A 21,543-nucleotide genomic window follows, 5' to 3' on the forward strand; every position below is an offset into this window, starting at 1 on the left:
CTCTCAAATTAATTTCTCAGATGAATTTTCAATTTTGCAAACTTAGCAAGATGGCAGTTTCACAGTTAAGTAATCCCATTGCATATTTGATTTATTTTCCAATTGTTGTGATAACACTTCATTAGAAAACATTCTTAAAACTAACCAAATAATTAGAAAAAAAATTTACAAGGCAGAAAAAAATATTTCAGGACTCCCATGCCCATATATTAAAAAATGGCTGGAGGAAAATGTCTTATAAAGATGTTCAATAGATGGATTTTCAGAGCTTACTTTATTCCAACAAAGACTTGCAATCACATGCATTATCACATGCATTAAAACAAAGAACATACATGTCACCACAATAACTTAGTTTAATAGATCTAGCTTTAAAAATTAAAAAAAGAGACAGATTAGAAGAACTCGGTAGCAAAAAAACAATTAAACATGGCAACTGGCAGTGGGAGACTGACCAAGTATTAAAAATCCAGGCAGGAGAATGACCCATCCTGTCCTACCCACAAGATTTTGGAAGTGTTATGAATCTGACTAAGTCCTGGGTTTAGATGAGCTCATTGGCTTGAAGCTGAATCACTATATATAGATACATTTCAATTCCAGTGAAACTGACCCAATTCCTTCTTCCATCCAGAAACCCATTTCAAAACACTGGTGAATAAAATTCTTCCTACCCATAAGCAGTTTACATTTATCCATGCTGTACAGTAATTACGATTGTACCACACAGCAAAGCTTTTTCCTACACAGCTTCTGGAGTTTACAGCAATGTTTTGATGGTAAGCTTTTCTCACTACATCCCATTTAAAAAAAAAACACAAAAACATTTTAAAATATAATCAGTAATTATTAGCTGATTTATTATAACCTAAACTTGGGATTGTGAGTCTGGTCATGCCTTAGGAACCTTATCATTTCTTCAGAAGGAAAAAGGATGGGTGGATGTTCATATTATTTCTTCACCGAGTTCAAGATTAAGAAAACATTTAGAAAAGGGGAAATGTGAATGATTTGAATATGAGTATGATGGGTTTGGCCTATTAAAAAAAGGGACACGCAGCTGAAATCCTGGTCCTGTTCAACGAATGCAAATTGAGTATGGTGTATTGTAAAGAAACTATATACTCAGACAGCTGATGACAAATATCCAAAAAGCTTATTAAGTGTAAATAAACCTGACTGTTTACCTTTGTATTTACTTGTTGCTATAAATATCTATAAAGAATTGCATTGTGTACTTTAGGAATCCTGTCATAATTGCACAGTGTGTTTGACAACTTTATCTGAGATCTGAGGTGGCAGTATCACTGAATGAACAACAAGAACCACGTCAATTCTCAGGAGTAGTGTAGAATAGCGCAGTGCTTTGTTACTCATGATAATAAGTTCTTTGATAGCTCTCTTCACCCAAGAAAGAGTCCCACGTGGTCCAGAATACAAACATTCAGAGCCAAATTCAAAGAACTGCTCAAGGCCTGTTCCTCCATCTTTGCAATTCAAAGCAGCAGTAAAATAATCCAGTCAATGTTTAAGGAATTTAGCCCACAATGAATTTCAAGCTGTCTTAGTGACTGCATGAATATAGTTAGTCTTCATACATTCCTTTGTATATACTTGTGATACTACTTATCTAATACTAGAATCAACACTAGGCTGTTGTTGGGTTTGGGGCCTTTTTAAGTTGTGGTTTTGTTTGTTGTTTTTTTTTAATAAAATTATTGAAATTAAGCGCTTGCATACACATTTACTTGCCATTCATTGTTCTTGCAACAGGGGAACAGTTTAGGCTGGTAACAGAATATTGAGTATATACAATGAAAGATCTTGCATGCAAAGAACAGTTTAAGTGTACCCCTAACCTCTCCACACACGATAATAATCTGTTTTTAAATGGATAAAAGAGTAGCTGAGAGCAATGGAAAAAAGTCTCATCAATTTCTATGGGTTTTCAAAGCAATTGAGCAATTACACAATTCCCATATGTTATTCCTGGAAACTCACTTACTGCAAGCGTCATTGACAACTGGAAAGTTTAAACACTACTTCCGCTCTTCAAAAATACTGAAAGACATTTGTCCTACATCTGTTAAAATACAGATCTTTAAGAACTTACCACAAATATTTACAGATTCCTGCTGTGTCATTAGCATATTTATCTGAGCTGCATATTAAACAGAGAATTTCAAATGTTAAGTTTGCTGCTGACAAAGGAAATACTAATGAACTGGGAAGTTTCTATATAACCCATTATAAGATTATCTTAATAAATGTCACAGGACAGATATTCAAGCCCATGCAAAACACTCCATCCAATGTTAATTCTCAAGAGAAATTACTTCATGAAGAAGCTCTTCCTCACTGAAAGAAAATTAGTGTAGACCATAAAGAATCTTTGCATATCGCATGAAGTCATTCTTAACATGAATCACCTCCTGTAGTATGTGATTCACATTACCAAGACAGGCAGATTTTCATAGGCCCAATGCTGGTCAAGCCTTTGGTAAAGTTGATGTGCAGTTCTTCTAAACTGGGAGCTACCAAAACTTTCTCATTTAGCTACACAATAATAGCTGCAGTATTTGTGCTGGTATGCTGGATTGGAATAACAGAGTCAGATCTAAAACAGTATCATTTAAATACTAACCACAATATTTTTGGAATGAATTACATATTCCTATTTTGGCAAAAATTGATTTTTACAGCTCACATTAGTACCTTTAAAAGTAGAAAGGTCTCAAATTACACATTATACTAATCTGCTTCCAGTAAGGATAAGTCATACTGCAAAAAAAAATCTGTAGTAATTACTTGCATGTACTAAAGAGATGTCACCAATTTAAAGATTAAGAGGTTTTGTTAAAAATATTCAATAAATAATTTTATAAATGCATATTTCACGCATAAACTTTTCTTGTGTTCTCATTCGCAGTATAACAGAAGTGTTATGCAATATCAGAAAGTGAAACCAAAGAGAAATAGTGCAACTGCTCAGCACTGCTCCACTCTTCAGGAAGGGAAGCAAAGGCATGGTGGAAGCAGAGGCCTGGGTTCCTTTACTCTTTCAGCTTTCATTACTCTCCAACAGTTTCGTTAGACAGTCAAAGACATTTTACAAAACTAATCAGAGTCACACAGATGGTTTCTCAGCTCCTCCTGGACAGCAGGAAAGACATGTACCTTTGCCTTTTCACTGAAATACAGGGACTGCGGTGCTGAGTAAGCAACCACCCCTCAGTAATGGGTACTGCAGCTGGAGCACAACTGAAGGATGTTGTAGTGAGCATGTCACTGCATCATAGTTCAGATCCTGGTAAGCTAACAGAACTCCCTGTTCTCCTGTTATGTGTGAAAATATTTAATTTTAGTATAATTTCAAATAGAGTACTTTTGAAGAGCTAGCTTAATTCCTTCATTCACTTAAGACCATAATAAAGAACTGTTATAAGAGAGCTATTCACTAATTTGTCCCACTGAGCATAACTGTCCTTTTCAACAGCTTTCTCTTGACTTTAAGTAAAAAAAAATAAAAGAAATTCTAATTGAAAAGTTAGGGCTACTTCAAAAACACCATGTGTTAAGGAGCAAGCATCAGAGCACCATTTCTTTCCTATCCAGAAGAAATCCTACTAGATGGTCTATTTTATTCAAAACCAAGTTAAATCTTTAAAGTATAGTAAAAAAAGTATAGGACTGATACCATCTGATACCATTTTCACATCTTAACAGAATTTCTTTACTAGTGGAGTTAAAAATTAAATGTATAAATTAACAGCTTAAGTCAACAATCTTTACACAAACTTAGAAAGCTGCTAATTAAAGCAGAATTATATTATTCTCCCTCTTCCAATAGCACGTAATTAAGATTTGGAACTCCTTGGCACATAGTTCTGCAGATACTAAAAGTTTACATGAGAGCAGAAAGCAATAAGACAAATTTAGTGAAGAAAAATCTTTCAAGCACTCTTAAACACAGAGAATTCCCAGACCCAAAGCTTGTTTGAGGCTGGGGAAAGTATCATGGAGGAACTACTGCTACATGCTTGTACAATTTGTACGATTCTTTCCCAGCCATCCACTGCTGGAAGTTGTAAGGATACTAGGCTAGACAGATCTTTCATTTAAGCTAGCACTGATGTAAAGGCATCCAAATACAAGTAAATATTCAATGGAAGTTTACATGTTTAAGACATTTTGTTACCATAGAACTCAAGAAGTATGTAGGAGTCAAGCACCTAAATCATACAGGAGATCTGTAAATGCTAACATGCTATCGAGATCTGATCCTGAGCGTGCCCATGTTAAGAGAAATTATCACTGCAGGATTTCCACAAGGTTTGAACAGCATGCATGAAAAAGATTAATTTTTTTTTTCTAAAAAGATATATGTCCATTGTTTTAGAAGTTAAGAAGAAATAATTGACTACAAATCCAGCCTGGTGAGAAAGTGGGGAGAACGAATGCCCACTTTTCAGCATCAAGTAGGATATAGAATGAGAGAACTGCACTAGAAAAATGCAACAGTTTAAAGTAAAAACAACTCCTTCATCTTATTACCACCACCACTCAAATTCATGAACGAAGTCAGAAATCAGCCCTTCATACACAGCCCTTCCTGAGTTTTTCCTATCACAGTCGTCTATCTGGATACCTTATATACATAAGATACGCTAAAAAAGCAATCCAGCAAGACACTTCTCCCAAACTAATTCAGGAAGAAAAACCTTTAAAGCCATGAAGTATTTCTCTAATCAAATGCTATACTGAGTAAGAGCTAAACCTTCTGCAGCTATATAAAACAAAAGCTTCCTTCAGTATTACTGTATTGAAATTAGCTTATGATTATTCAATTAATTCTTTTTCAGAATCAAACTTAGCTTACTTTCACAGACAACATGACTGTGAGGAGATCTGATAGCATCCAGGGGAAAAAAAAAAATAGAAAGAGCAGTCACCGCATCTTGGAAAATAGCCAGCTTTGCTTCTTGGGTTTTGTTGGGTTGGGTTTGTTGGGGTTTTTTAGGGTTTTTTTTTTCGCGGGGGTGGGGGTGGGGTGTGGGGGGGGGGGTGTGGGGGTGTGTGTTGGTGTGTTTGGTTTTTATACAAGAAAAGAATTACAATAACAAAGATTTCAAAACTAAACAATATAGTAAGCTTCCTAAAAGTTACAAAACACATTCACTGAAGTACCATGATTTTACTTTCTCTTTTCCTTTCTCCTAACTTTAAACAATGTATTTTTCAGACATACTTTGAGTAGCTACCTTCCTAAAAAAAAAAAATTTCCCATTCTAATCTGCCCAGCTGGTTGAAGGAAGCCATACATCTCTTATTCTCCTTCTCAATACAAATCAATTTTTGCACAAAAGCATTTTTATTTAATACAGGGGAAAAAAGTATTTTTATACCTTTCCATACAGATGGAGACAAAAGTTTCCCAATTGAAACAAAATAATGGATCCTAGCACTTTTGCCAACTATGCCACGCAAAGACACACTGAAATTACAAATTGATCTCATAACTTTAGGGAGGCGTTGATGGCTGCAAGCCTTTTTCCTCAAAACAGCTTTAAAATAAAGGCTCAGATTAATTGACATCATAAATATACTCTGTTTAATGCTCTTTTCCAAGACTAATGAAATTTCCCAATATTAATTAATTAGCTAATTTAAACTATACTCAAAGGGGGTGGGGGATAATATCAGGCTCACCCACAACAAGCTGAGGGATGACATACCAAGGTTAGAAGCACACGGTGCTAGCGAGGCCCCTCAGCCTGTTGCACCAGAGAAAGACCTCAGAGGAACTAAGACTGGCGGGGGGGGGTCCTCTAAGAGAGTGAACAGCCTACAGCCCAGCTGAAGTGCCTCTACACCAATGCACGCAGCATTGAGGAGCTGGAAGCCACTGTGCTGCTAGAAAGCTATGACCTGGTTGCCATTACTGAAACGTGGTGGGACGAATCCCACAACTGGAGTGCAGCTATCAATGGCTACAGGCTGTTTAGAAGGGACAGGCAAGGAAGGAAGGGCAGAGGTGTTGCCGTCTATGTCAAGAAATGGACAGTGTGAAGAGCTGTCTCTGAGGAACAGCCACAAGCAGGTTGAGAGCTTATGGATAAGCATCACGGACTGAGGCAACAAAGGGAATCTTGTGGTTGGTGTCTACTACAGGCCACCCGATCCAGGGAGTCTTATTAACAAAGCCTTCTCAATCCAGCTACAGGAGGCATCATGCTCGCAGGCTCTCATCGTGCTTGGGGGACTTCAATGACCCCGGCATCTGCTGGAGAAGTAGCATGGCAAGCTGTAGGTAATCTAGCAGACCCCTGGAGTGCATGGAGGATAACTTCCTGTGCCAGGTAATAGACAGCGCTACCAGAGGGGATGCCATACTGGACCTGTTGGTCACCACTGCATGTGTGCTAAATGGTGACATAAAGACTGGAGGCAGCCTGAGCTGCAGTGATCATGCACTGGTGGAGTTCGCAGTCCTGAGGGGTGTGGGACAGGCAAAGAGGACCCTGAAATTTAGGAAAGCAAACTTCCAGCTCTTCAAGGAGTTAGTCAGTAAGAATCCCCCTAGGAAATAGCCCTCAGGGATAAGGGAGCACAAATGAGCTGGCAGATCTTTAAGGACCCTTTCCAAAGAGCACAAGAGCTCTCAATCCCTAGGCGTAAGAAATCAAGAAAGGAAGGCAAAAGACCAGCATGGCTGAGTTGAGACCTGCCGGTCAAACAAAAGGGCAGGAAGGAAATGCACAGGCAGTGGAAGCAGGGACAGGTATCCTGGGATGAGTACAGGGATACTGCCTGGTTGTGCGGGGTGAGGTCAGGAGGGCCAAGGTACAGCTGGAGCTGAACTTGGCAAAAGATGCAAAGAATAATAATAAAGGCTTCTACAGGTATGTCAGCCAGAAAAAGAAGGTCAAAGAAAGTACAACCCCCTTGATGAACAAGACTGGCAAACTGGCAACCACAGATAAAGAGAAGGCTGAGGTACTCAGTCTTCTTTACTTAGTCTTCTTAGACTTCTTTGCCACAATCTTCACTGGCAATCTCTCTTTCCACACCTCTCGAGCGGGTGGACTACAAGACAGGGACTGGAAGAACAAAGCCCCTCCCACTCTAAGAGAAGATCAGGCTCAAGACCACCCGAGGAACCTGAACATGCACAAGTCTATGGGACCTGATGAGATTCATCCCAGGGTCCTGAGGGAATGGGCTGATGGAGTTGCCAAACCACTCTCCATGATACTTGAAAAGTCCTGGCAGTCAGGTGATGTCCCTGGAGACTGGAAAAAGGGAAATACTGCACCCATTTTTAAAAAAGGTAGTAAGGAGGACCCTGGGAAGTACTGACCTGTCAGACCTCCCCTCTGTGCCTGGGAAGCTCATGGAACATATCTTCCTAGAAGCTATGCTAAGGCATATGGAGGGCAGGGAGGCGATTAGAGACAGCCAGCATGGCTTCACCAAGGGGAAATTCCTGCCTGAGCAACCTAGTGGCCTTCTCTGATGGAGTCACTACATCAGTAGACAAGGGAAGAGCTACCAGTGTTGTCTTTCTGGACTTCTGTAAGGCTTTTGACACAGTCCCCCACAACATCCTTCTGTCTACTTTGGAAAGATATGGATTTGATGGGTTGACTGTTGGTGGATGAGGAACTGGTTGAATGGTCACATACAGAGGGTAGTGGTCAACAGCTCAATGTCCAGATGGAGATCAGTGATGAGTGGTGTCCCTCAGGGGTTCATACTGGGACCAGTACTCTTTAATATCTTCAACAATGACACAGTGGGATCAAGTGCACCCTCAGCAAGTCTGCAGATGACACCAGGCTGAGTGGTGCAGTTGACACGCCTGAGGGATGGGATGCCTTCCAGAGGGTCCTGGATAAGCTTGAGGAATGGGCCCCTGTGAACTTCATGAGGTTCAACAAGGCCAAGGGCAGGGTCCTGCACCTGGGTTAGGGTAACCCCTGGTATCAATACAGGCTGGGGAATGAAGGGATCGAGAGCAGCCCTGCCCAAAAGGACTTGGGGGTACTGGTGGATGAAAAGCTGGACATGAGCCGGCAATGTGCGCTTGCAGGCCAGAAGGCCAGCCGTTATCCTGGGCTACATCCAAAGAAGCATGACCAACAGGTAAAGGGAGGTGATTCTGCCCATCTACTGCACTCTGGTGTGACACCAGCTGGAGTCCTACATCCAGCTCTGGAAAGACATGGATCTGTTGGAGTGCATCCAGAGGAAGCCACAATTATCACCAGAGGGATGGAGCACCTCTCCTATGAGGTCAGGCTGAGAGCGCAGGGGTTGTTCTACCTGGAGAAGAGAAGGCTCCGGGGAGACCTTCTTGCATCCTTCAGTACTTCAAGGGGTCTTACAAGAGAGGTGGGAAGAGACTTTTTAGCAGGGCCTGTTACGATAGGACAAGGGGTAATGGTTTTAAACTAAAGGAGGGCAGATTTAGACTAGATCTAAGGAAGAAATTTTTCACAATGAGGGTGGTGAAACACTGGCATGGGTTGCTCAGAGAGGTGGTAGATGCCGCATCCCTGGAATCACACACAGAATCCTTAAGGTTGGAAAAGACCTTCAAGATCATCAAGTCCAACCATCAACCCAACACCACCATGCCCACTAAACCATGTCCTGAAGTGCCATGTCCACACATTTTTTGAATACTTCCAGTCATGGTGACTCCACCACCTCTCTGGGCATACTGTTCCAAGGAAACATTCAAGGTCAGGTTGGACAGGCCTGTGAGCAACCTGGTCTGGTTGAACATGTCCCTGCTCACTGCAGGGGGGTTGGACAAGATGACCTTAAAAGGTCTCTTCCAACCCAAGGATTCTATAATTTATCTATGTAATACTTAATACAAAAAGAGACTGGAGCTTATGTGTTGCATACAGTATCCCTGTTTAATGTTAATAGTATTAAGCTAACTCTTTAGAAAGAGCAGACAGATTTTTAGCAGTCAAATTTGCTGATCTGTGACTGTAAGGCTCTCCTTGCTCATCTCAATAAGATTTTTAAATATTTCAGTTACTTTTTCTGCATTACACCTAATTAATATGCTAACAAAGATGTTATCCCAGTCAATCACAATAAACAACATTATTTTAATTCCTGTTTAAAGATACCTTGTTGTGTTGGGAAAAAATGAAAAACCTGAAGTGTGCTGTAGTTTATTCACACAGCTACAAAATGGTGCACAATGTCACTAGCACAATGTTTTTGGTTTTAATTTCTAAAGTATTAAAGAATTGTCATGCTTTACCTGTGATTTCATCTCATACAGCGTAGCATCCTCTGGAGTTAATTGAAGTGCTTCATCCCACTTCTGAATAGCCTCTCGGTACCTGTTAAAACAATATTACAGTCTCACTATATTTAAAGATATTAGATATTTCTATTTATATCCTGACGTTGTCCTAAACTTGGCATGTCATCAGTATTAATGATTTTTCTAACTACTTCCCTAGAAGAGACGCTGAACTGTTTTCAGGAACTGCCTATTCCTTCTGACCAAATGACTGCTAAGTACTACTGCACAACTGGCCTCAAGTGAATTTACAGGTCAACATAGGCAAAGCAATGACTTAAAACTAGAAATCTTGAATCTTTTGACAATTCCTCATATTGTCAAAATCATCCCTAGTCAGGCATAAAGAAATATAATCTGAACCCAACATGCCTTGCTACAGTCAGAATTCAAAATGTCTTTTTGGTCTAAAAAGGCTGAAAGATAGGAGGTGCCCTCCTGCATTTCTGTACTGTGAGACACTAGACATCTGAATAAGTTTGGTATATAAATATAAGAAAGAAGTTGAAAGTAAACAGCTATACTGAAATCACTCAGCTTTGGGAAGGTATACAGTAGCTTCACAATATGTTGCCCCTCCCCAGAAAGCAGAAGAGTTGGCCAAACACAATAAAAAGTAGGTCTTTTGTCTTGAACAAAGATGTAAAACTTGGAGAAATGCATACTAAGGTTTTGAAGAAGTCTAACAGCATAATAAAATGCTGTTACAGGGATGCAGTCTTTCAGCCCTAAAGGTGGCCTCACATTAACGAGTCTGTGGAGTGCCACAAGTTCTCCGAATCTGTTTCAAGATCCACTTTTGTTATGGAACTGTGTAGGAACTCCTATATTTATATTAAGTTCACTGCAAAGGTATGGAAACAGTTGCTCTTGATAGATACCCACACTGCAATTTTAATGTGTATAGAGAAAACTAATTTTCACACACACTTCATATGGAAACAGTTTTTATCTTCCCCTATTCCCCATGCTTCCTTCCCTTTCCCTTCCCCACTTTTCAGCCCTCTGGCTTGTATTACACCTCCAGGTTTTCCAGAACAGTCACATGAAGACTTGAGAAAGTTATGAACTGATTTGGAATAGAAGAATGGATTAGAAAACCAGCACAACTGAAGTCAAACTCTCATTATGATTCAGGTATTATTAGTTTGTAAACGACACTGACAAGTATGTTTAGCACTCAAATTAAACACAGGATGTTTCAATAAATTTTCCATTTCCTCAAAGTTTAGCCACCAGCTGTATATGTCAGTTCATTCCCCATGGGCGGGTGTTCACACTAAAGGAAACATCACCACATTTTCTATGTAGGTCAGTAGGAGCCTTAAGCTATCATTTAGTTAGCAAGAACTACTTTTTTGTATAGAAGATTATAGTCTGGTTCAAGACCTAGCACAGATATAGCACAATAAACCTACACGAGTAACAGAAGGCCTCAGCTCAGTTAGGTGGTGTCCTGGCCATGCAGCAAGGCCCAATATTGTGAGTGTAGCAAAAAAGTTTAGAAAAAGAGAATTTTGGAAGACAGAACAAATACAGTAACACCACCAGTAACTGGGATAAAAACTCACAGCAAGAACATGCTACCTCTGAAGAGAGCACCAAATATAATCAAACATTCCCCTAAATCCTGTTGGGTTTTCCTGCCAATTTGTCAACAGTCTGCCAACAGAATAAAGATGGGCAAGGGAAAAAAGGTTGTCCATTCACAGAAATGCTGTGCTATGTGTGTTATGTGAATGAACAGTAAACTACTGAACTCTGTCTATGAGCCTCAGAAAGCACGATCCGAGTGAATTGATGACAGAATGCCAGAATCGCTTCCCAGGACTGAGAACACAGTGGAAGAAGGCTGGAGAAGGACGATTTGTCTGTAGGCACATGCTGAACCACCTGCTCAAAAAGACTGACTGCTGACTACCAGTTTACAGTGTGGAGATATCCACATGTCTGTGAAATATTGAGCTTTTCAGTGCATATATTTCCTTAAGAAGAAAGTCTTACAAAATATGACTGTTCTATTCTTTTTAAATGCTCAGGAAAAAAGATGTTTCCATTGCCATTCCAGGAAAAACAAAGTGCACTGTTCTTAAGAGAAACTAAGCCCATGTTGCTTGCTCTCTTAATGCAAATTTAGGAAAAAATTCCTTTCTATAAAGATAGTCCATTAATCAAAGAATATTCTACCTCATTCCCTTGAAGGAAAAGATTATATGCTGTATTAAATACCAAATGCCTTACTGAAAAAGTTGCCTGGGGATAAAAGATACAGTTGTAAAGTCAATGTTCCAGTAAATGTTTTATGAAAACCATAAACCTTGGCTGAAATAAGTGAGCTAACACAGGGGTAGTGGCATTAAATAAAAAATTAAAAAAACAGATCAATTTACTTCTCTCAGCATCTTTTCTGAGTTGAACTCTACAGGATCATTACCATTATGAGGAGGGAGAACTCATTTTGAAAAGGAAAACTTCAATATAAGTATGACATCTGCTCTGGGTTTAAGTAACACAAATTTAATGAGGATTCCATTTGCTATTCCCATTTCTTTTCTCAGTAAGTAAATACGCTCACATATAGTTGAGTTACTAGCAGGTAACAAGCTTGTATGCATGTGCCAAGTTGCAGAAGTTGCCATGTCAGGGCTGGCAAAATTGAAGTAATGAATTTTAGCTTAATGCTGTTCCACTGAGGTCTACCTGAACTTCTTCCCATATGCCTGATATGGAAGAAAAGCACACATTCAGAACACATGCTATGGCACAGCTGATGCACAGTAACATGCATTTGAATCATGTCCCTTCAGAAAAAGGGATATGAAACCTAGCACTTCAAAAATTAAAATAACTTGCATCAAAAACGACATCTCAAAAACAAGAATGTGACTCAAAAAATGGCAGATCCATCCAGCAGTGATGCTACAAGCCTTCTACAAAAACCTCTGATATTTATCAAAGTGGAGATTAATCTCAAGCTCCAGTTGGATGGCGGTCTACCGACTGGAAAACAGCTTTGCAGACCCGGGGGTCCTGGGGGACGGGAAGTTGAGTACAAGCCAGCCAGCAATGTGCCCTTGCAGCAAAGAAGCCCAACAGCATCCTGGGATGCCTTAGCATCACCAGCAGACAGAAAGGTGATCTACTTCAGCTCTGTTGAGACCACATCTGGAGTGCTGGGTCCAGTTCTGGCCTGAACAGTATGAGAGACACATGCATGTACTGGCATGAGTCCAGGAATGGGCCACAAAGATAATTAAGGGCTTGGAGTCATATAAGGAGAGGCTGAGGGAGAAGGGACTATGCAGACTGGAGAAGGGGGGATCTTATCATAATGTTAAAATACCCAATTTGCAAGGGAGATAGGGAACAAAGAAGCTGGAACCAGATTTGTCATGCCCGGTGACAGGACAAGAAGCAACAGGCACAAACAGAAATATAGGAAATTCTGTTTAAACGTATCTCCATTGTTGGAAATATCCAAAACCCAACTGGACAACATCCTGAGCAACTTGCTCTAGTTGACCCTGCTTTGAATAGGAGTTGGAAAGAAAGTTTCTTAGGGATCCCTAGGATTACATGATATTAAGACATCAGCAACGTCAGTGATACATGATTTAAGATGTAATGTAATTATCTTTGGCAAAATGAAAACTTAAGCAAAAATATAATCTTTAGTAAACCAATTTTTACATGTCTAGGATTACTATAAAAATTTATCTAATGTAGCAGTAAAGAAGTCACAGAATATTAATAATGAGCATATCTTGATTTTACAGAATATCAAAATATTTCCAGCAAAATTCTAATCTGTATATACATTGTAACTAAGCATCTAAACCTCCAGTAATATAAAGCATTTTTAAGAAAAGCCTATCATATTTTGAAGTACTGAACTACTATTTATCTGAGTATAGAGATACAGTATACTTAATTTTGTCTACCCACAGTGATTTCAGTAAAACAGTACACTTCACTGCAAAAATTTTTTTGGGATGGCTTCAGTGTAGAAGATTTGATGGACAGTGCATCAGTACTAAAACTACTCTCTTCAGACATGCTACTGACCATCTGGGAGCTATATAGACTTGACACATTTTACTGAAGTTTGCTAAACTTTTGAAACAAACATCTCATGCTTACACTTCACTTTTTCAACATGACTTCTGGGAAGATAAGGTCTTGAACTCAAACAAAATCGTTAAAACAAATTCCTACTTCCATAAAAAAATATTTAATTGGACGCTTCTCAGTTAAAAAAAAAAATCAAACCCTGTTCAAGTTACACAATGATCCGTTTTTGAATCATACATATATATATATATAAAAAATATGCTAAAAACCATCACTGCAGATCACACAGGCTCTAGAGTCCTGTAGTTTTACTCCAACAGGCTTACCACAGTTGATGCTTCAGGAACAGAATGACACAGGGCATACTCTTAAGTGACACTGAAAGTATCTGAAAATATACTGAAGACATGAGATGGTATCAGATTCAGATGAAAGAGACAGGCTTGTAAGAGAGAGGCAGAGGACAGGAGTACAGTGTCAGGAGAAGGGATGAGGTAACATAACTCCTAGAAATTCTGAGATACTTGGAGAGACACTTCCACAGTCAGATGTTATAGAGGGTGAGGAAACACAGGTTAGACAGAGCTAAGGAAGGGAAGAGGAAAACAACATTTTAAAAAGAATATGCCTAATTCTCAAGTAGTCCTATCATGTCACAGAGGATGAACATGAATGGTCTGCGGCCACCAGAAACACCAGCTAGAACAATTTCAATCTAGTGTAGGGTAAAATTCAGACTTCGGTGGAAGCTAGAGAAAAATAACACTAGTCAGTAATTCTAGAGAGTACATGAAAAGGAAACAGAAATGAAAAGCAAAGCAGAAGTTGATTACAGGAATAGACTTCCCTTTTTAAGCTAGGAGATGGTGCGAGGTGCGAGGCTGGACTGGTGTGGGGAAAAAAGATTCAAAGAACAGGTGAAGGAGGAAACTAAGAAGAATAAAGTACAATGAACATAACATGGATTTTTTTCCTGTTTAACAACTTCAGAATCCTCTAACCCAGCTAGTTTTTTTACAGTAAAATACTTCCTCTGCTGGGGGTGGGGAGAAAGGTGTATGGCACTTTATAGAAGCATCTGGAGAAGAACAGTGTGCAGGAACGGTTGAAAGCAAATTGTTTGCTTAATGTATGCACAGAAAATTCTTGTCCATCGCTAGTGCCATACAGCATGTTTAACCTCATTGGTAACCTTCACAAGATTGGTAGGTCGTTAAACACATGAAGTACAATAGTAAATGTTCTTTTGAAGTCTTAGCAGTTCTACGATTTTTATCTTATTTTTATTGCAGAAAATTCTGACACTATCGATGAATCATCATTACCGCAGCTCAAAGGCACAGCTGTTTATGGTAAATAAAGTGTCATGTGTTACTTTTGATTATGCAGGGAGAAAGTTAAAACTGGCTGGTTTACTTTATCTACTAAAACTTCCAATAAAACATTTTAATTTAACAGGCTGATTTAGTTATGGCCATACTAATCACCACAAGTAAAGAGGTACATGACAATTCTTCAGTGGAACCTGACTATATACATGTTCTTGCCCCATAGTAAAGGAGATAAACACAAACTTGCTGTAACTGTCCTTCGAGGAGGTAAACGATACTGAATTGACCACAGGGTAAACCAGCACGCACTGAGCTAATGCACATCGTTTCACAGCATAAGTATACATGAGTTAATATTCCTGCACATATTCGGCCCCCCAATTCAACCTGCCTTTGCTGCAGAATCTTCCTGGACCTTGCACTGCTACTTCATACTTTTTCCCTGAAAATACAGATTTGATATAAAACTTATCAGATATAACAGAGGAATTTACTTACTTGCAGTAAGATTACATCATGAAGACTGTCAGAAGCTCAGAGAAATACACTGCTAATCACAAAGATTTCATTATATTTGCAAGTGATCCTACAAAAATACTCAAGAGTCAAAATAATTGTAATTTTATTTGACAAGTTCAGGCTAATTTTCATTTTTTGTGGCAGTACTGAGAACTTTGCAGTGTAATCTTAATGTGAGAATAGTTAATAGCACAAATTCTCTCTACAAGTTGATAACTTAGACACCAGGATATTATTCAGAGTGGAGGAAGAGAACTGGAAGAATTTATTATCCTTCCTTCAATTAAGTGGTGGTTTTGCTGGCTTAGTTTTGTCATTAAAACCACAAGACGCTGCTGTCTCTGACTGCATACCTGTGTAACCATATAAATATTAATGGATAGACTGCAGTGAGAAATATTTTGATTTTTACCATGTAGAAGTTTAAAACTACAGTACGGATACATGTTTGAACTTAAGGAGGAGTCACAAGAAATAAGCTATCTCTACCTGTATTCTATTAACACAAAACTGTCAAGTAATTACGAAACAGAACATAGAGGTGTATTTAAAAATACACCATGAAAGATCTTAATTCACCAGTGCGCAATATTTGCAAACTTCTTTACAGATAGGCAAACCTTTTACCTGTATTTCTTCAGTACATATAGTTGCAAGTCATATAACATAACTGTTTGTCTTAAACACATAGTGGAACAATCATTCTTCTACTTAAAAAGGCAGTGCTAACAGCGTTGTTGATAGAGAGGAAATAATGGTTACATTCACATATACTGTAAGTTGTATTAGAGTGCTTAAGGACAGAAATTGTGAAGACTCTCCACACCACTAAGAAATATTCTCACACAAGAAATCATTTAGTAAATGAACACAGTAGTTGTACAACATAAGAGCATTAAAGAGAACAAATATTAATAATATACATATAACTAAAATTTTTTTTCCATTTTCAAAGGCTTCATGTTCGACATTAATGTCAGATAAGATGACAACTGGTAAGAAAGAAACACCTGAGGAACCCTCTACAGGGTCTAGAAGCTGCTTTGCAACCATAAGTGGAGTACTTCATTAAAACCCAGCCTTGTAATTTAATATAACATAATTCAAATGGGGCACTGACTGTCATTTTATGGGCTAGAGCTCTGTAGGAAGCCAAAATAGCCAGTGACAAATAGGAGCAGAACTGAGGTTTACAGATGGAAATTTAAATCAAGAACAGGAATACAAGCTTTATTACTCCTGAACTTCGTTATTTAAGCAATAAGAACAGACTGTCATAACCTTCCAAGCTTCAAAACAAAAAAAGTATTGTATAGTTTCAGTAAAAATCAATTCACTATTTTAGTACCCTAAACAAAAGCTGCAAATTAATATAAGTAAAATATTGTAACTATTGCAAAATCTGTTAAGTATCCAAAGAGAAAAAAATGTATTTTTATTGCTGAAATTAAGTTTTAAATACAAAGCTTTAGTTCCTCAAAATTCTTTCAACAGTACTTCCTCTGAAAGCAACAGGAAGAAAAATGTAGAAGAAAAACTGTTATGCTGTATTTGAAGCAATTTTGAGGTCATATTCCACTTTTGAGAATTATTTGTTCAGACAGCCTTTAGAAACATAGTAGTAGAGCTAGAATGACGGGTAGCATCTGTTTTCTTCCTAGTTGAGTAAGCATTTAATCCTTTTAACCTTTTGATTATGTGTCCACAGATGGCTGACAGCTCTTTCTTACCTCATATTATAATCCTACTGGTTCTCAGAGTCATGGAAACGAGGGCAAGGCGGCAAAAGCTGAGAACAGCACCCAAAAAAAATGCACCAAAAAAGATTTCTGGCATTTAGATACCAGTATTTCTCCATCTTTCTCAAAATGACTTATTGCCAAATTATGATGCTCAAGGGTAGGGTATTAACAGGGCAAAACAATCTGGGAGATACTATACACAAAAAGCATAGTCTGGTCACATTCTATTCTGAGCAGTTCCATTTCACCTAGTTGACATGCTCTTGTTATCTGTACTAAATAATGTAATTCCCCTTCATTTTTTTCCCCTCTATTACTTCTGGCCTTTTTACAATGTTTGCTGATGTCAATGTCACAGAATCATAGAATCATTAAGGTTGGAAAGGACCTCTAAGATCATCAAGTTCAACGGTCAACCCAACACCATCATGCCCACTAAACCATGTACTGAAGTGCCATGTCTACCAACAAAAGACCAACACCCACTTCACCACAACCCCCCTTCTGGTAGTTGTAGAGAGCCTCCCCTTCTCCAGGCTGAACAACCCCAGTTCCCCCAGCCGCTCCTCATAAGACTTGTTCTCCAGACCCCTCTCCAGATTCGCTGCCCTTCTCTGGACACACTCCAGCATCTCAACGTCCTTCTTGTAATGAGGGGCCCAAAACTGAACACAGGATTCGAGGCGCAGCCTCACCAGCGCCAAGTATTGGGGCACAATCACTTCCCTACTCCTGCTGGCCACGCTATTTCTGATACAGGCCAGGACGCTGTTGGCCTTCTTGGCCACCTGGGCACACTGCTGGCTCATATTCAGCCAGCTGTCAACCAGCACCCCCAGGTCCTTTTCCACTGGCCAGGTCTCCAGCCACTCTTCCCCAAGCCTGTAGCATTGTATGGGGTTGTTGTGGCCGAAGTGCAGGACCTGGCACTTGACCCTGTTAAATCTCATACAATTGACCGCAGCCCATTGATTCAGCCTGTCCAGATCCCTCTGCAGAGCCCTCCTACCCTCCAGCAGATCAACACTCCCACTCAGCTTGGTGTCATCTGCAAACTTAGTGAGGGAGCACTCCATCCCCTCAGCCAGATCATCAATAAAGACATTCAACAAGACTAGCCCCAAAACTGAGTCCTGGGGAAATAATGACAGAAGTTATACACAAAAACAGAGAGAAAGAGATAAAGACAGAGGAAACATGTAATTCTCTATGGCATTTTGAGACTTGAAGGGCAATTTTAATTTATTTTTCATAAAAGTACCAATAAGCTAATTAGGCAGGCACCCTATAAACCTCCCCACATAGCTGAAACGATTAGAAAGTATTGATGTAAAACAACTATTAAGTACCAATGCAAATACTAGTCAGCAAAAACCATCAAGTCTCCTGAAATAAAAGTGAAATACAGATGTGTAATAAACAGTACAGTCTACCTACAAGGACATAATATACACATATACAGATTGTACAGAGATTGGATGTCACCTTCTAGAACTAAAGGAATGTGTCAGACACTTCTAAATTCCAAGATGACTAACATGCAAATCATACACATAAAAGCCGCAAGAGTGGGAACTCTCACTACCAGCACTGCAGAGACAAGGATTGGTAAGCCTCAGTGTCGCTAGGAAAAAATATTCTGTAAAGGGACAGATGAGGCAAGTTTGTGCTCCAATTTCCATGACAGAGCTAGTTAGTCACTTACAATGCTGCTATCTTTCTACGATAAACAATCTTACAGCAATCAATAGATTCAGACTGATGACTTTTGTTGGCAGTGTGATTTTGTATACACATAATAGCACCTATCAAAAGAGAGTAACGGCAAGAACTGTTTGAATTGTATAACTAGCTCTGTCAGAAATTGGAGCACAAACTTGCCTCATCTGTCCCTTTACAGAATATTTTTTCCTAGCGACACTGAGGCTTACCAATCCTTGTCTCTGCAGTGCTGATTGCGTGAATTTAGAAGTGTCTGAACATTCCTTTAGTTCGATTCCTTTAGGTAGACTGTACTTTCACATTTTATGACTGAAATCCTAAGCTCTACCTAGCAGTGAACATCTACAAAGAGCACTTTGAGTTCTGGAAGGACTCCCTTTCCATTAAACTACCCACAGATTTACAACACATATTCAGAAAAGTAAACAGGACAACAGACACTAGTTTGCTGCACACAGCTGTAATGCATCTGTTCAGGCAAAATGCCTTTTGTCCAGAAGGCAGCAAAATGCCTTCCTCTGAACAAAAAAAAAAAAAAAGGAAGTAATCAAAGCTTAATAGTTCAGTGTTGCATCTGGAGAAAGGATCTATGTCTCAATTATAAAATATGTCCTTTAATGTACAGTCCTTACCACCGTGTCTCTTTAAAGATTAGGTTGATCCCACTTAGATAAACATAATTAAGTCTGACTTGCAAAAGCCTTATCTCTCTACAAATCCTTTTCCTGGATTTAATGAAAGCTACCATCCACAAACTCTAAAAACATCAATGAATTTTCTTTAGGCTTACCTTGGTGGCTTTTTCCAGTTTTGCTCAATAATTAAAATTTCTCTCTCTCAATTTATCATCAGAATATGATGACCAAAACTAAATAACTTGGGCATCCTCAATAATCAGTTAAAATATATTCAAAAACTATAAATTAACCCAGAAAAAAAAAAGCCAGCTTAAAGATTTCTCCTATACTTACGCAATGCTTCATGCAATATCTGTTAATACTAGTCACTTACATAAAACTTCCGTTGGTTTTATGACAGCAATTTATTCTGTAAATATTAAAATGTCCTAATTAATTTATTATTCTAATTTTAGTATTAATTTCTTTCATTCCATATGTCAACACTTCTAAAATTTTTTCCAGTATTTCTTGGAATTCCTTTCTCACTTTGAATCCCACAAAAGAAATCAGCTACTAAAAAAAAAGTAATTTCTGAAAGCTCTTTCATGCAATTCCACCCACAATACAGAAGCATTGGAATTCTGCCACATTTTTGAAAGGCAAATACAAATGTCTTAATATAAAGTTGTAGAGTCATTCTAAGTGAGTTTTCAAAAGTTGTTCTGGACTCTCCTCAGTCTACTTTCTTGCCCCTGCTTTGCACCAGTATAAAAGCTTTTGCTTCTTAAACCACGTAAACAGTCTAATCCCAATTATGATCTGTCCAAACATCAGTTTGTTTTAAAACACCAAGCAGCTCCCCAGCATAATTCTCCATTTGGCTACATGAACACAAAGAGGAGAGCTTTATTTAGGAGGGAATGACACTGCTATATTGTAATGGTTTCACATGATAGCTAAACTTTAACATCTCAAGTACATGTTTGGATGTTGGAGAATTTCACAGTCCTTACTTTACTAAAAAAGACAAATGTGACAGTCATGAAACTGCATGCATTATAGAAACCTGGCATCTTTAGCAAATAGTTTCCTACCACCTTCATACTGAGCTCTACAAACAGATTTTTCAATTTGGCAGTAAGAGAAAGATAGTCTTGCAAGGGATGACTAAAACAAAATTTATTTTCTATATTGGAAAAATTATTTCAATCTCAACATGTGATTCTACTCCCCAGAACGCTTGATACAAACCTCTTCTTTATTTAGCCCCTATTTAAGTCCTTTCTGAAGTCTCAATAAATATTCATCAAATTCAGATCAGAAAAACTCGCTGAAAACTGAAGGCTGAAATACTTTACTGAACTACAATTCTATTTCAGAACATGCAATACTTCACATAATATGTCCAGGAAAATAAGTTATATGTGAGCAATATCAGGGAAAGTTAACCTTCTGACAAACAGAAGGGTTTCACTGACTCAATAGATTAAAGACAATTAAAAACGTTTATGTCAACATCCAAATCCACTGAGGGTGAATTTATCATCATGACAAGAGCCAATTGCCTGGAAAAGTAAAGCTTGTATTAAAGCTTCCAGGCAAAGCTGCAGAACTCCCTTCAGTAAGTTCATACTATTTAACATATTTAACAGGTGTCTTACTCTAACAGTAAAATAGGATTGTGGAGCCAGCTGAATACAAGCCACTATTCATCACCAATATAGCTCATCCAAAGAGCCTACTTAAAAAAAAAAAACAAACACACTACAGCTATGAACTGCATTTTATCTTAACTGTTATTTCTTAATTTTTACAGAAGACAGAAAGCTTAGGCCACAGTCTACTACATTACCAGCTGACAAACCAAAAGCTTTTTAAGATTTGCCATTTAGTTGTTAACGCCAGTAATAACTCCACACACTGGCAGGAAAACATGTCTAATACACACCAAGACTGGCAGCCTGTAAAAACTATCAGTTTGAACTGGCTTCAACATAGCAAGCTTCAGTTCTCCATGAAAACAAAATTTATATGATTGTTTTTCAGAAAAAAGGAGGGGAGATATGCACTATCTCTGTCACTACATGGTATTAGTGTGCCAGGCACCACCCAGAGGTAGGAAGGTATGGTTCTTTGCCTAAAACATTTTGACTTACAGTATTTAAACACTATACTAGAAAATAGAGGATGATATTAAAAATACTGTG

General features: G+C 38.6%; 1 protein-coding gene across 1 annotated transcript in view; it reads right to left on the minus strand.

Moving 5' to 3' along the window:
• Positions 1–21,543, minus strand: part of TTC33 (tetratricopeptide repeat domain 33) — a gene marked incomplete at its 3' end in the record, with an annotated part of 47,197 nt that overhangs the window by 13,347 nt on the left and 12,307 nt on the right. The window contains exon 2 of the mRNA XM_082013389.1: positions 9,287–9,368. Within this exon, the coding sequence (XP_081869515.1) occupies positions 9,287–9,368 (82 nt within the window). The remainder of the gene's footprint in view (positions 1–9,286; positions 9,369–21,543) is intronic.

Source organism: Phaethon aethereus (assembly GCF_964289735.1).
Source record: "Phaethon aethereus genome assembly, chromosome: Z".
NCBI lineage: Eukaryota > Metazoa > Chordata > Aves > Phaethontiformes > Phaethontidae > Phaethon > Phaethon aethereus.